A 15,226-nucleotide genomic window follows, 5' to 3' on the forward strand; every position below is an offset into this window, starting at 1 on the left:
AAAATTTTACGTAGGGAATAAATCTAAAAGTAAAATAATAGAATATCGTATTTACAAAGTGAGTTATGGAATTACCATAGTTCTAGAAACAAAGCTCGCTATGAAGTCTCATTTGTATTGGAAACAAGAACTATGAATTTTCCGTCCGTATATTAATGAATATAGCTACAAAACTTTTATTTCTATAGTGATGGGAATATTTGTAGAAAAAATTGCTATATAGTTCGTAGCCGTGGCATTGAAATTAATTGCTCCAGATTTTCTGTTACTATATGTGATACCCCATCCCACGTGGATTATAAACTAAAAAAATGAATAATATATAAACATTGGTCGAAAAACTATCTATTGTGGCGAGTTGTTGAAAACCGCACTCGAGCAGGTTTGAAGACAATTCCAGTGTCCAAAAGATTTGCGAGCCTGAGCTAGACAAATGGTATTAGAGTCGACCACCAAGCATTAAGTGCCATACGGGACAAAGTGCTATGTGGGTGAGACCCATGGCTAGAGCCATCTTGGACTAGAGATGAGGAAAAATAGTCCCAGACAGATTGTTGGTGTGTAAATCCGCACGTACGAAGGAGGGAAGAACAAACCCCAGTTTGTACTGATTCGAGTGTAACCTCACGTACATTTTATCACAAAAACAAGGAGATAACAAGTTGTAAAGGAATCCCAAGAACAGGAAGAAGATGAGAAAGCCATTGTAATTCACAGACCGTACCCGCCATACTCAGATATTCAGCTTCTGCCGAAGAATGAGAAACCGTTGCGTGTTTCTTTGTCTTCTAGAAGATAAGAGCCGATCCTAGCTAGCATGATCACACAGAAATCGAAAATGGAATGTCGAGTGTCCGTGCAAGAACCCCATCACAATATGCACGGAGTTGAAACGAATTAGAGGCAGAGAGGAAGAGCCTCGAGCTGGAAGACCCCTTCATAGCCGACATTATGCTGCTGCACCCCATTAGAAATATCAGGGCGTGCAAATCCAAAGTAAAATAAGCACCCAATCAGTCTTCGATAGGACTCCCGATCAGGAAGCAAAACGCCCGCATCGGCAAAGATGTGGTAACACTCTTGGCAGAAAGCATCACAGGGTCAGTAAGTATGTCTTGACGGCCTCTGATCTACATATCTGTACGTAAACCCAAGAAACATCCACTCTGAATTCTTTAATGGTGAACAAGGCGCCAAGCTACTGCTTAACCTAAGTCATGAGTCCAACCATAGGACTGACCACAAGGACATCATCAACATAAACTAGGAGGTTGGGGTGTTCATTGTAGGATTTCAATTTTTTTAAAGAAATTTTCAAATTGAATTGTTATTGTTGATTTTATAAAATAATTTTAAATTGGCACTTTTAAAACCAAAATCAAAGGTGCGGTTTTGTACGATTTGGCTGTTTTAATACTTATATAAAAAAAATAAGGTATTGAAACTAACAAAAATTAAAATATAAAACAAGTATCTGTGTATATGTAACAACCAAGAAAGATCAATATTATGCACTATAAACCACCAGCGCTCTTCACAACTTTAAGTAGATTAAAATACAAGAAAATATATAGTAATTCGACAAGAAAACACTTAATCTAACATATATCAAGGGCCGGTATCCTAGGATGAGAAGTAGGTCCCTTGTTTTTGGTAGGAAGAGTTCCAGCCTTTGTTGCCCCTCGGTAGAGTGAGTCTACTTAGTGAACTGGTCGTAATAGATTGACTTTCATGCTAGTCGAAATGGTTACTCTTACTATGCTTTCCATGAGTTCTGTTCTTTTCTGTTTTTTTGCCTTATCGTGTATGTGCTAGGGAGCATCGCTCAGGAAACGGAAACGAGGAAGGGAACTATTAAAGTACATATAATCATCTATACAAATTCAAACCTAATGAAGATTCCTTTCAAATCAGTCGTATGTGTCCATTAGGGTTATATAACGGGTTGATCCTTCTAATTTCAACAATGACCAAATCATTATATTCAATAAATATTTAAAAAAATAGATTGAGAGAGAACAAAGATAAAGGTCGAAAGATAGGACAGAGGTAGAAAACGGTAATAAAGAAAAAAGAGAAGAGGAAAAAGGGGACAAAAAATAAATGAAGAATTGGGACAATCATCAAATGGGCTCAAAATTAGAATGGGTTTAAAGCATTAAGCATATTTTTTTTTCCGTATAAAATTCAAAAATAAATTTTACAAAAATGGGTTTTGTTATATGGATCTTTGATAATATAAGAATTTTTTTAATACGAATTCTTCTAAAAGATTAATTATTTTATCAAATTGTTATATATATAATTTAAAAAATTAATTATATATTTAGCCGTGCGAATCGATTTTTGGTAATTTTATATTTAAATTTTAAATTAAAATCAAACTAATAGTGCGGTGTAATTGTACTCTAAATTTAGAATCACACTTTGAAAAAAAAATTATAAAAAATGGTTGGATTTAATTTGATTAGAGTGGTATTAAGTGGTTTGAATTTTTTTTTTTTAACCCGTACTAGGAGGACTAGAAAATTGCCATCAGCTCCTTCGGTAAAGAGGCAGTAGTTGTGACATGATTGAGTGAAGCCGACACTGATCAGCTTGGATGTAACTCCTGATTCCTTTGATAGGAGGCTTGTTTCAAGCAATAGAGTGAACGTGTCGAGTGACAAACAAAATCCTTTGCAACCTTGTATCCCTCCGGTGAATACACGAAAATCTCTTCATCCAAATGTCGATGAAGAAAAACATTATTACAGTCAAATTGGTGTATTGCCCAACCTCGAGTAGCAACAAACGGACCGTAACAACCTTAAAAGCTGGTGAAAAAGACTCCACATAGTCAACGCTTTTGATAATATCTGACATGAATTCCATGGTCACAATTGCACAAGAATCAGAGTGCTCGAGTAATACAGAACGAGAAAAATCAAAGCAGGGATCACTTCATTCAATGAAGAACTGGTAAATCATCCCTTTAAATATGAATACAGAAGGCGGCGAAGGGAAGAAGAAAATCGTGCAACGAAACAAACAGATTAATGAACTAATTCTATACAATAAAAGCGCGAACAACTTAGGCATTAAATTCTATACAAAGGTAAATACAATCTTGCAAGAGAACATTGTAATTTAAGCTACCATTTAATAAATAAAGACATAAAATGATGAAATAAAACAAGAATTTAATTTGGAAGAAAGAATCTAGATTCAAAAGTCAGATGACATAGCTAGATTTAGGGGCAGGTTGGTCTGGTCCTGCTTTTGTCTGAAAGGTGTTCCCAAACATGTGGGAGTCTACTTATATAGCATGTGAAGCACAAGGTACAACTAAAAAAGCTGCCTTCACCATCAATTATTTGATTTAATTAGCTGACACATACATATAGATGACAAAATATAATTAACCTTTTAATTCATTTAATGAAAGATGCCATATATATGGAATATATGTGTTAAATGGAGCAGAAGATATACTTGAGATTCGCACCAATAAGGGCTTAGTGAAGTCTAGTCGAATTAACAAACCTAACCACCCGGGGATGAACTTTAACAAATTTCTTGGAAACTCAAATCTTCAATTTTAAAAAATCTAACTCATACTCAATTCATTCTCATCTCTAGATTGATATCCACCCTTGGAATAACAAAACATACATGTCAACAACCTCAATTTTTTCACCTAAGAAGCTTGCAGTATGTAAACTAAGACAACCTTATTCTCATTTCTGTTGTCATAATCACCAACGTCAAAGATGCATTATAGTTCACAAGAAAAATCGTATTTTTGGTCTCATATTTTAGGATATTTTTTAGGGTAAACTACAAAGACCGTCCTTAGAATTTGTCATAAATACGAATGCCCCCTTATTGTTTGAGAAATTACAAATATTTTCTTGATATTAATAGTCGTCTAATGATTAGTCTAATTTGTTATGTTTTCATCCATTTTTTGTGATGAACTAACCAAAATGCTCTTGTGGATTAAAGATTATAATTTTATTTATTTTTTAAATTTTTTTTAATTTTTTTATGGACTAAGTGGATAATTTTTTATAATTTTTAAAAAATTTTAATCCACCCAATTTGATTTTTTAGTAAAGTTTTAATTTTTTAAAAATATAAAAAAATACTATAAGGGCAAAATCGATACTTTCATACCTTTATCCGTGGATTACATGATTTCATCAAATATTAGGGAGGTATTTGTAATTTTTTAAACGAGAAGAGGTATTCGTAATTATACTAAATCTTAGGAGAGGTCATTGTATTACGGTATTTTTCAATTTAGTTTGAGTTGTAATGACTTTCTTAGATTGCATCTGATAAGTTAAAAGTTTCTCAATTTTAGTCCTCACGTGCATTTTTTTCGCCCAATAATTAACGAAAAATGCACTTAAAACTACTAACCACTCCATTGATTATTGGACGAAAGATAAACATAAGGACTAAATTTTAGAAAATTTTCAACTTATAAAATTCAATATGAGAAAATTGCAACAAACTAGATCGAATTAAAAAAGGCCCTAACATATGCGACCAAAAATGCGATTTTCCATAGTTCACACATATTATATTTACAAAGACGAGGTTTTCTTGCAATGACAAACTCTCCAGCAATCAGCGCAAAGTCCCTACCGTTTGTTGTAAGAATACCTCTTTGCCACCACAATGAAAACTCCCAAGTTGAGCACACTCAGCCCCGCCAAAAGCAAGAAGAAATAATGAAGATGGCCATAGTTTAAGTTGTCAGGTATCCATCCAGGCCTCCCATCTCTAGTACTGATAGCCATCACAATTGCCACGATCAAAGAACTTAAATAGTTCCCAAGTGCAATTGTCGTGAGAGACAGCGCTGCACACAAACTTCTCATTGAATCCGGCGCTTGCTCGTAGAAGAATTCCATTTGTCCAATGTTTGTGAAAACTTCTGCACAACCTACGATGACGTGCTGAGGAACTTGCCAGAATACGGAGATAGGCGCCTCCATCACCTTATAGCTACTATGCCGTCTTACTGTCCCTAGGCGAAGCATCTCCAAAATCCCGGCTGATATCATGCCAAAGACCGATATGAATAGGCCGGTCCCAATGCGCTGCAGCTGAGTCAGGCCTTTCTTGTGGCCTGTGAATTTTCTTGTCATTGGGATGATGAAACGATCGTAGACGGGTACCCAGAAAATGACACTTATGGAATTGAAAATGGCGAGTGATGCTATCGGGATTTTGAAGTTGGACAGGCCTAATCGCGCGTCCATGTACTCAGCTTGCAGCAAGAACAGGTTGCTCATTTGTCCAAAAACGGTGTTGAAGATGATTCCAGTTGCCAACACCGGCAACAGGCGTATGATCCATTTCAGCTCCTCAACTTGTGAGACGGTGCAGAGCCGCCATGGGTTTACTGAGCCATTGCTATGATCTGACGCTTTCTCCACTGCTGCCTTGTCTAGGAAACTGCAAATAATTGGCAATGTTATTCAAGCTCAAGATTACACCTCTTCTGAATCATGGATCATGGATGATCCAGATACACATCGTTCAATATCTTTGAATATTAACAGATACTCTGTACCATGCTTTTGAGTTATGGGTCATTTTCTACTCATAAATACGTACCGGAATTGATTCGTATGGTCAAGTTTGCGGCTGCCTACTATTGCAGACTCGGCATCAGCAGTCTCGTACAGAATAGACTTGTCACCAGGCACTTCAACTCGATACTTTCTCAAGGAAGCCACCAGCACCTGGCAAAGACGGGTGAGAGGGTTGCCGCCAGGATTTTGGTACCGATATACTCGTGAACCTGAAATGAAAAACGCTACGGCAATCGCCATTGCCACAGCCGACACACCAAATCCCCATCCCCACCCGATGTTCACTTGTATCAACACGGGGATTGAACAGCCAATCAACACACCAATATTGGTTGAAAAATAGAACCAATTGAAGAATGAACTCTTTTGGCCCTTCTCGACCTCATCGCCATCATCAAATTGATCTGCCCCATACGACGAAACACAAGGCTTCATGCCACCAGATCCTAGTGCCACCAAGTACAGCGCCAAGGAAAAGACTGCAGTTTGAGAATCTGTCTCATAGCATTCAACTTTTTTGTAGCACCTCGGCCTCAGGCCCGGAACGGAGGCTGATAACGTCAACAGCGTCATCCCCTAATCACCGGAACCATCTCTTTTCAGTATTTTAGCATCATAGGAGAGGGAAGGTCTCCCGTTTTAATTAGAAGCGACAATATTTTATAAGATATATGAACTTATACGATATTTCAAATAAGTTTAGCCAAACGTCTTCTTAATCTAAATGAGGAGAAAACGTACAAGAACGTAGATGACAGAAAATCCGGCAATGGTCCAGTATCTCCCTAGATACGCGTCAGCAAGAAATGCGCCAAACAATGGCAAGACGTAGCAAGTTCCCAACCAGTTGGAGAGATTCTTTGAAGCAGTAGCACTGTGTTGATTCAGTTGTGTAGTGTAATAAAGAAGCAGATTGGAGCTCATTCCATAGAAGGCTAATCTTTCGCAACATTGGTTTCCTGCACAATGGTTGTTTTGCCACAATTTTTAGCCGTAACAAATATCCTGACTTAATTTATACAAACAAAAGCTAATAGCCGTTGTGCAGCCATTTGGCGAAAACAACGTCTAATAAAAGCTACAGTTTGGAGTGTAGATGAGAATATGATGATGAGTAGAATACCAAGAATAAAGGGGGAGGCCTTCCAGGCTCCAGTTTTGTTCTTGTTTGCAGGATTGTTACGGAAGTCCGACGTCCCGTCTTTGGTGTACTTATCTTCATTCCCCATCACTTCCATTATAACACTCGATCTTTGCACTCACACCTACTCAAAAATACATCAATCAATATAAATTAAGCATTACAACTTTAATATTATATTTTTATATATAATTGAGTGCAAAAATTAATTCACAAAAACCAAAAATCCCTTTTCTTAATTACTCCATTAATTCCAATCTAATATTTAACTGAGGGAATTATCAAAACTAAAAAAAAATGAAATGATACTCAATAAATAAATAAATATAACATATATCAGATTATTATTATATATATATAGAGCAAATTTATATAGAGAAAAGATTCTATAGAATTGGTAACCTTAAATCAATGCATTTTCACTTTCAAGAAATCTCTCATCAGTTTATAAGGACAAGACAGCTAACCTGTGTTCAACAAATAAGCCTTTCAATCCACTCCAAAATCTCATCACTCGTGTGTGTATATATATATATGTATGTATACGTGGGCATTAATGTTCATGGTCAATTACATTGACGTCGAAAGAAGTTAGGTCTAAATACAAAGGTTGCAGATGTTATTATAATTACACTCTCTATTCATAAACAAAACTTACATAAAAGTCCCATAAAAAACCATTAAGCATATTAACACTTCTCAATACTGTACTTTTAATTTTTAAGAAGGGGATAGGTATTTATATATTTGAACCTAATCTTACGCGAGCGTGAGTGTAATTCACCCTAATTAATTTTGCACCAACATTACATATCTGGTTAACAAAAAAATGATTATGTGGGTTACCCTTTAATGAAAAGTACTTACCTAAATTGGATTCGATCGAACCAAATCAATCACAAAATAAATATAATAAACTTATATATTATGTAATTTAGTCACTTTCTTTATACCGTACAACACGGATAACCAAAATAAGACAAAAAGTCAGTCAAATGAAGTCTGAAAAAGGTCAGTCAAATGAAGTCCAAGCTTCCTCTATTATTTGTTTGTTTTTTTCTACCAAATGCATTCTACCAAAGAGAAGCTACCTCTGTGTTGGTCTGAAATCCACCTCTTCCCCCTTCTCTTAAACACACCATATTTGAGCAAATCGAGAACTGGTGCAAAAAAGGTTGCCTTCGCAATAATACAAAAAGTTTGTCAAATAAAGTAACCTTCCTCTATTATTTATTTATTTTTTCCACCAAATAGGTGGCTTCCAAGGCAAAGGGAAAATTATTTAAATAATATAAAAAAAAATCATCGAATTGATGTGATTTGAAAAACTTTTAATTTTTAGGTACTAGCCGTCATGGCACGTTGTTTCTTCATTCATATAATAATAATATTTTTATATTTTAATATATATATATAAATCGATTCATCATCGTATTTATAAAAATGAAAAAGAAAAAAAAACAAAGAAAATAACAATAGAAAAAAAGAAAATCAACTCAAAAATATTATTGATATAATAATAAAATTGGTGTTGTAGTATGATAATCACTATTTGTGAGTGAAAATAGAGTTTTCGTTTAAGGGTAAGAAGAGCGAGGAGACGAGAAATGGGGAAAGCACTAAAACAATGATGGCTACTCAGGCTTCTTCTGCTTCTCCTATTTTCTTTTCATCAAATTCCAAATATATCCCTTCCCGCCAAAGCATTCACCAGTTTTACATGGGAAAATCTTTCCAATTATTTGTTTTTTTCTATAATTAATAGGTTTCTAGTTTTTATTATTATTCGATAATATGGATATATATTAGTAATATTAATTTATTTAGAAAGGTATAAAAGTTATTTTTACATACAAACCACACAATAAATATATATACCGTAACATATTATATATAAAACTCTCTCTCTATAAATACTTTATATATTATTTTTTAAATGATTCTCCTTGCTCATGTTGCCCTTTTTTTTTCTTCTTTTTCAGTTCAAGTATTTGTGTTATCAATTTTGCCTAAAAATTTAAAGTTTTTCAATCACCCCAATTTGGTAATATTATATTTTTTGGAGGGGGAGAATGCAATTTAATATGAAAAATGAGTAAAAAAAAACTCCTATAAAAATAAAATATCAATTATTTTCTGTAGTTTAAAAATGGGGGAATTTATTTAAAAAATACAGAAAAAAAATTAGAAAAGTAACGTGTTTTGGAAGGATTTAGAAAAGTAAGTGGTAACCGCGGTGCGGCGGTGCCACAATTTTTATTTAAAAAAAAAATTCTCTATGTCACCATGGTGGTTAACCGCGGTGACATTGTTTTTTAAAAAAAAAAATTTAAACCGCGGTGATAATTTATTTTTAAAAAACAATTATTTTATTTCACGATGAATTGCTGTCAACTTCTAGTTTAAAATTTCATCACCATCATAGCGAGTTATCAATCATCAAATATACCGTTTGACTCCCCTTGATGAGACGAACATTTCTCCACAAACAATTTCAAGTTTTATCAATCGTAAATAATAAATTTTTAGCACGTATACCGCACCTTTCGACCGTCGATTCGCCGCCACCAGAGCGACCCACGATCACGGACCACCACCACTGGACTCGCCTCGACCTAACGGTTCTAACGAGACCAACCTAGTTCAATTTTATTAAATATTTGTTGAGATATGAAAATTAGAAGATTTTTCCACCGAAAATTTGCGCTAAAGTTGTTTGCTGTCATTTCTCCACCGTCAGGACGAATCACGAATTGAGACCATAGTCGTTCGAATCCTGTCGTCCAGAAGATTCCAACAAGACCAGTCTTACTCAATTTCATCAAGTATTTGTTTGTTCAATTAAAATACATATGTTTTAAAATAGTTATAATTTTATTAAATTCTATTTAATTAATTAAAAATGCAACTTTTGAAAGACAGTTTAGTCCATATGCACTCATAGGGGTAAAATTATTCGAAAATCTGCCAGATGACTAAAAGTAAGAAATTTCGTAAGTTACTGAACCTAAACAAAAATGGACATAGTTATCGAACTAAAATTAAAATTAAGCATATTTATCAGACTAAAATAATACTTTTTCCTAATTATATATATAATCTATTTTGTTTAATGTTTTTATGCTCAATGCTTGTACGAACTTTTTGACATAATTATATGCATGGTTGGATTGTTACTACATATATATTATATATTATAGTTAAAACGAAATTATTCATAAGTTGTATATGTTCAATTAATCAAAGTTGAACTGAATTTTTTATTCTATTTTATATATACATGCTACACATATCATTTTTTTAAATAAAATAAATTATAAAATATTTATATATATAACGTGTATATATTAATTAAAATTACAAGATGTAACAAGACTTGAAATCGAAAATTTTAACCAAACCAAAGGAGGCTTCTCAGGAACAATTTCAAATTGACAGGCATCTGTCATTAAGAGGAAGCTTATAAAAAATTTAAAATAGCTTAAGCTTAAAGATATGTATTTAAAAACTTATTATAAGATATTATAAATAAAAATATTTATTAGAGAAAAATTTTATAAAATTTAGAAACAGAATGCTAAGAATTTATAAATCAACAACTTAAACAACTAATTTCTTGAAAAAGAAATTTAATATCTGATAAATTTTAAAAGTATTTTATGATAAAATGTACGAATCTATAAAATTTCTGAATAAATTTAACCAAGCAATTTTATTTTTAAATTATGGATTTCAAATTGTTAATAACAAATTATTTAAATTTATTTTGATAATTTTAAATTTAAAAAGTTTTAAATTCTTTAATTTTAAACTAAAATTATATTTTGTTGAATATTAACGAATTTTATTTTTTTCAAATAAAATAATTTAAAATCCATTTCTAAGAATCCTTCTTTCTCGAATCCAAATTCAAACAAACAAGAATTCATATATCATAGAGAAAATTCAATCCCTTGATAAAGAGAAAAAGTTGATGATAATACAAAAGAAAATAAAGTTAAATTCTACTCCTCATTTGTAGTATAATTCTAAAGAGAACAAGAAATAATTCAACAGTTGCATAGAAATTTGAACTAAAAATCAGACATAAATCCCTCATCTTCCTTCTCCTTGTCTCCTCGATTCCTTGTCTCAAAGTACTAGAAAATTAACTATTTTTCTTTCTACCTCAATGGGCTTCTACAACAACATTAACCACAACAAATTAAGCTTGTATATGATCAAACAGAAAGAGAATGAGTGGAGGAATTCTTGGGTCTTTCTTTTTTTTGTTTTTTTAATTGTTTTCAAGATCTTGGGGGTGGGAAGAATTGCGTACCGGCCATGAAACTGTTAATTGGAGCTGGAAACAAAGAAGGGTCAAGAAAAGGTGAGACTGAACTGCCTCCGCCGCCGCCGGCTGGATTGGAGGTGGCGGTTGCGGAAGTCCCAGTTATTAAATTAAGCTGTTGAACTCCAGCGCTGACGCTTCCGCCGCCGGAGGAAGTCTCCCCCGCCGCCATGTACTGGTTTTCGGTGCCTTGATCATAGAGAAGCCCTTTGAAGACATGCCCACAAATGCTGACTGCAGTTTGGTACGCGTACTGGTTTTCAGCGTCATCGACGGCGCCGCTCACTCTGACACACCGGAAAACCGCCTCTGCGCTCACTTCTGAAGGGAAATTGCCGAGTTCCAACCCTACAAACACATGCAGAAAACACACACACACATGTATGTGTGTGAGAGTATATGTATGTGAAAAACGAATATTATATATTATATTTGCATTGGTATGTGAAAAGAATGCTAGAAAGTTGTATTAGAACATTATTTCAACAATGCTGACTGTCATGTGCAAAGATTAGCATAAACAAGAACTCTTCTTCTCTTCTCTCTCTCTCTTCACATGTAGAGAGAGGGTATGGGGGAATAGGGTATTATCTGTCAATCTTTTGTCATGAATACCCAAAAACAGTGTTCTTGAAAAGAAAAGTGGCAAAGGGGAAAAGAAACAAAATGATGGGCTTTTTCTACGGCCGTCGATTTCACCTTACGGAGGATTTCTATGTATTTCTTTCTCTTGATCATGTGATGTAGCTGGTGACTACAAAATAGTGTACATGAAATACAATAATGTAAGATCATATCATGATTCCGCGTACAAGTGTGTGTGTATATATATATATATACAATTCTAATGTTGATGAAAGGCTTCGATTAAACGAATAAAATAAAAAACGGCGAAATCAGCTGCAGTCTCCTATGATGATCCAAGAGTGATAAATCCAAGAATTCCCAATAGTTTATGCGTATTTCATGCTTAAATATCATTCTCTTACACAAATTGTATATATTTTTGTACGTAGGATTCTTGTATTCGTTTGTTATTACGTACCTGAGGTGGTAGTAGGTATACGGGTACAGACAAGCGAGTTGGAAGGACTAGGATTCTCTCTCTGCCTCTTCACACTAGTTTCTCTCTCCTGCTTGTTTTCTTGCCTCTGATTCTGCTGTAACGCCGCGAGCTGCTGCTGCTGCTGCCTCTCTCTCCTCTTAGCCACCGGAACCCAAGTGCTCTTCACATGTGTCTGGCACTGAAACCCTCGACTCTTGCAGCAGGTTCTGCACCTCATATGTGCGCAGTCTTTCTTAGCCTGATTTCCACAATCTTGGCAGCTGATCCCACCGCCGCGGCTAGGCCCCACCGCCAGCCCCCCGGCGGAGGCGTAAAGATCCTGCAGCGGATTGCCGCCGACTTGGTGGTGGGGCTGTTGCAGTGGCTGCCAGAGCTCGAAACCCCTATACTGATGATGAATTTCCTCATTTCTGAACAAGAACCAGCTTTCTGGATTGATTTCCGATGATGGGTTGTGATGGCCGGTTGTTTCTTGATCAGGGTTGCTGTTGCTTATTCCTCTCCCCCTCCCACCGCCGCCTCCTAGTGAGAAAAAACCAGCCATTTTGGTAGAATCTCAAAGACTACTACTTCTCCTGAGTTTAATTGTGAAGACCCACAATCCATAGCACAACAAACTGCTGGCCTTGATAATGACTTGAGAATAATTCCGCCACAGCGTAAATTCTTTTGCAGGGTACTATTTCTGGGATTCTTGAATTGTGGGTATTTTTCAACTTTAAGACACAGACAAATTCTGATCGAGGTTTCAATGAATGACAAATTAGAATTGTATCATACTTCTTGGAACAATGAGTTTGCATGTATTAAATTCAAAACAAAAATAAAACAAGAGAGAGAGAGAGAGACAAAGAGAGAGAAAATTAAAGAAGAGATCAACTTTGCAAGAAGATTTTACTTCAACTCAGAAACTGAATTCAAATTGGGGTTTAATTAATGAAGAGAAGTCTCTGAATTTGGGGGGAGAGAGAAGCTTTTTTTTTGGTAAGAAGAGAGGAGGGATAGGGTGGGGGTGGGGGTGGGGGGACAGAGATCTGTGGCTGTGTTGTTTGCATTAAAGTCGCAGAATAACAGCTCCGCCGCGCCGTCATGGTCTCCCCAAACCCAACTCTCTCTCTCTCTCTCTCCTCTCTCTCTCTCTTTCTCCCACACTCTCTCTCTCTCTGCGACGAACAATTCAAGAAGTGTTCATCAGAAAGCCCACCACGTTCTTCCTTTGTTTCGATCTTTCGGTGTTGATTAGCAGGTGGTCGATCAGCTTTCTACCCACACAGACAGAGACAAATCTCTCTCACACACAACACACACTGAAATCCCTCCCCCCCTCTCTCTCTCTCTGTCTCTTTCTGTCCATGATGATGATGATGCTAATCAACTTAAGAGTGATAGGAATTTTGCATGAGGATCTAGCGGTCGGTATGCTGCCACGTGTCGATGTAGTTGCTTTTGCTCCCCGCCCATCGTACCGGAAAACACGCTGCTTTATGTCTCCAGCCAAAAAATAATCCCTTTGCCATTATTTAAATTTAAAAATGCTTATCTCTTTGTTTTAAATAATTAAAATGTAATTATCCAAAAGGATCCAATCCCCACACCTACTTCTTATTATATTCTAGGGTTTGGATAAGAATTTCTCAATCTAATTTTGCCATAATCTTATTACAATTTATACATATATATATATAATTATGCTAATTAAAATTTAATCAAAAAAATAATAAAAATATATTGATTAAGTTAAATTAATCAAGATAAAGAAGAGTTAGAGACATTATATATATATATATATTTGTCAAAATGGATTAATTGCAAAAAATTACTTTTTAGGAAAAAGTATTATTTTAGTCCCCAAGTATGCCACATTTTAATTTTAGTTCGATAACTATGTTTATTTTTGTTTAGATCTAGTAACTTACCAAATTGTTTATTTCTAGTCCTTTTGTAGATTTTCGGATAATTTTATCCCTATGCAACTTTTGAAATGCAGTTTTAGTCCATATGCACTAATAGGGATAAAATTATCCAAAAATATGCCAGAGGACTAAAAGTAAGCAATTTCGTAAGTTACTGGACCTAAACAAAAATAGACATAGTTATTGGACTAAAATTAAAATTAGGCATATTTAACGGGCTAAAATAATACTTTTCCCTACTTTTTATAATTGCATCTAATTAAGATTCTAAAATGTTTGGATGCTGAGAATTTCAAATGGATAATAATAAATTAATGTACATTTATAATTATGTAATGGTTAAATAATTTAAGAAAAGTAAATTGAGTTATTACTTCATTATTGATTGAATCTCAAATATATTTAATATTAAAATTATTTAACAATTCTAAATTTTTCATTATTATTAGAATTCAAATTCTTGCACCCAAACACAACCACTTGGATTATATCTTTACTTCACAATGAAGTAAGTAATCTTTAATTAGATCAAGATATATTTTATGCCACCTCTATTAATTATATATAAAACTGATAATTTTATATTTAAATTTGATGTCTTATGACTAAAGTTTCATAAGAGTTCATAGCAAAAAGAAAATTTAAAAAAAATAAAAATAAAAAGCCAAGTGATTAAAGTAAAAAAGTATTCAATCTAGGACCTATGTTACAAACCCTAAAATATATTACTTTTCTTATATTATTGAAAATATATAGGTATATATATATTTTAATTGACCTAAATGTATTTTTTAATTCCGTAATTTAATTTGGTTATTTAATATTTTTATTTGTTAATTTTATAAGGTAGTATTTTGGTGTTACATTTTTTTAATTTTTATAGTTTTAGTCATTTTTTTTATTAGAGTCCATCATTCTTGTTGGTAGAGGTACGTAAAAAGACTCGGACTTAAATATTACCCTAAAAAGTTAAAAAGACGAAACTGCCAGATTTCCTAATTATTGGACTAAAAAATGCATTTAATCCTATTTAATTAGCAATAATAATTTTTGTTTTGTTGCAATATGATTTTAAAAAAAATGCATGCAATGACAAAATTGATTTTTGAGTTCTTATTGTCGATAATTAATAACACATATATAGCGATAATTATTTATTTATTAGGCTTAATTTTAATTTTTTGT

General features: G+C 33.9%; 2 protein-coding genes across 2 annotated transcripts; both read right to left on the minus strand.

The window, feature by feature from the left end:
- LOC105171087 (protein NRT1/ PTR FAMILY 8.1-like) lies at positions 4,525-6,845 on the minus strand. The gene is made up of 4 exons (XM_011092102.2): positions 6,715-6,845; positions 6,333-6,550; positions 5,614-6,167; positions 4,525-5,451 (listed from the first exon to the last, which is right to left on the minus strand). Exons 1-4 carry the CDS (start codon positions 6,827-6,829, stop codon positions 4,632-4,634), a joined length of 1,707 nt encoding a protein of 568 aa, XP_011090404.1. The 5' UTR covers positions 6,830-6,845; the 3' UTR covers positions 4,525-4,631.
- On the minus strand, positions 10,666-13,137 carry LOC105171089 (protein SHI RELATED SEQUENCE 1-like). Its single transcript, XM_011092103.2, has 2 exons — positions 12,108-13,137; positions 10,666-11,410 (listed from the first exon to the last, which is right to left on the minus strand). The coding sequence occupies exons 1-2, from the start codon at positions 12,670-12,672 to the stop codon at positions 11,019-11,021; spliced, it is 957 nt and encodes a 318-aa protein (XP_011090405.1). The 5' UTR covers positions 12,673-13,137; the 3' UTR covers positions 10,666-11,018.

The sequence above is a fragment of the Sesamum indicum genome, linkage group LG9 (assembly GCF_000512975.1).
Source record: "Sesamum indicum cultivar Zhongzhi No. 13 linkage group LG9, S_indicum_v1.0, whole genome shotgun sequence".
NCBI lineage: Eukaryota > Viridiplantae > Streptophyta > Magnoliopsida > Lamiales > Pedaliaceae > Sesamum > Sesamum indicum.

Excerpts from the sequence above, each read along its gene's own strand:
- LOC105171089 (XM_011092103.2), bottom strand. The coding sequence starts at position 12,672 with ATGGCTGGTTTTTTCTCACTAGGAGGCGGCGGTGGGAGGGGGAGAGGA. Across the intron at positions 11,411-12,107 it reads TATACCTACTACCACCTCAG|GGTTGGAACTCGGCAATTTC; the intron begins GTACGTAATAAC and ends ATGTGTTTGTAG.
- LOC105171087 (XM_011092102.2), bottom strand. The coding sequence starts at position 6,829 with ATGGAAGTGATGGGGAATGAAGATAAGTACACCAAAGACGGGACGTCG. Across the intron at positions 6,551-6,714 it reads GGCCTCCCCCTTTATTCTTG|GAAACCAATGTTGCGAAAGA; the intron begins GTATTCTACTCA and ends ACCATTGTGCAG. Across the intron at positions 5,452-5,613 it reads GACCATACGAATCAATTCCG|TTTCCTAGACAAGGCAGCAG; the intron begins GTACGTATTTAT and ends AATTATTTGCAG.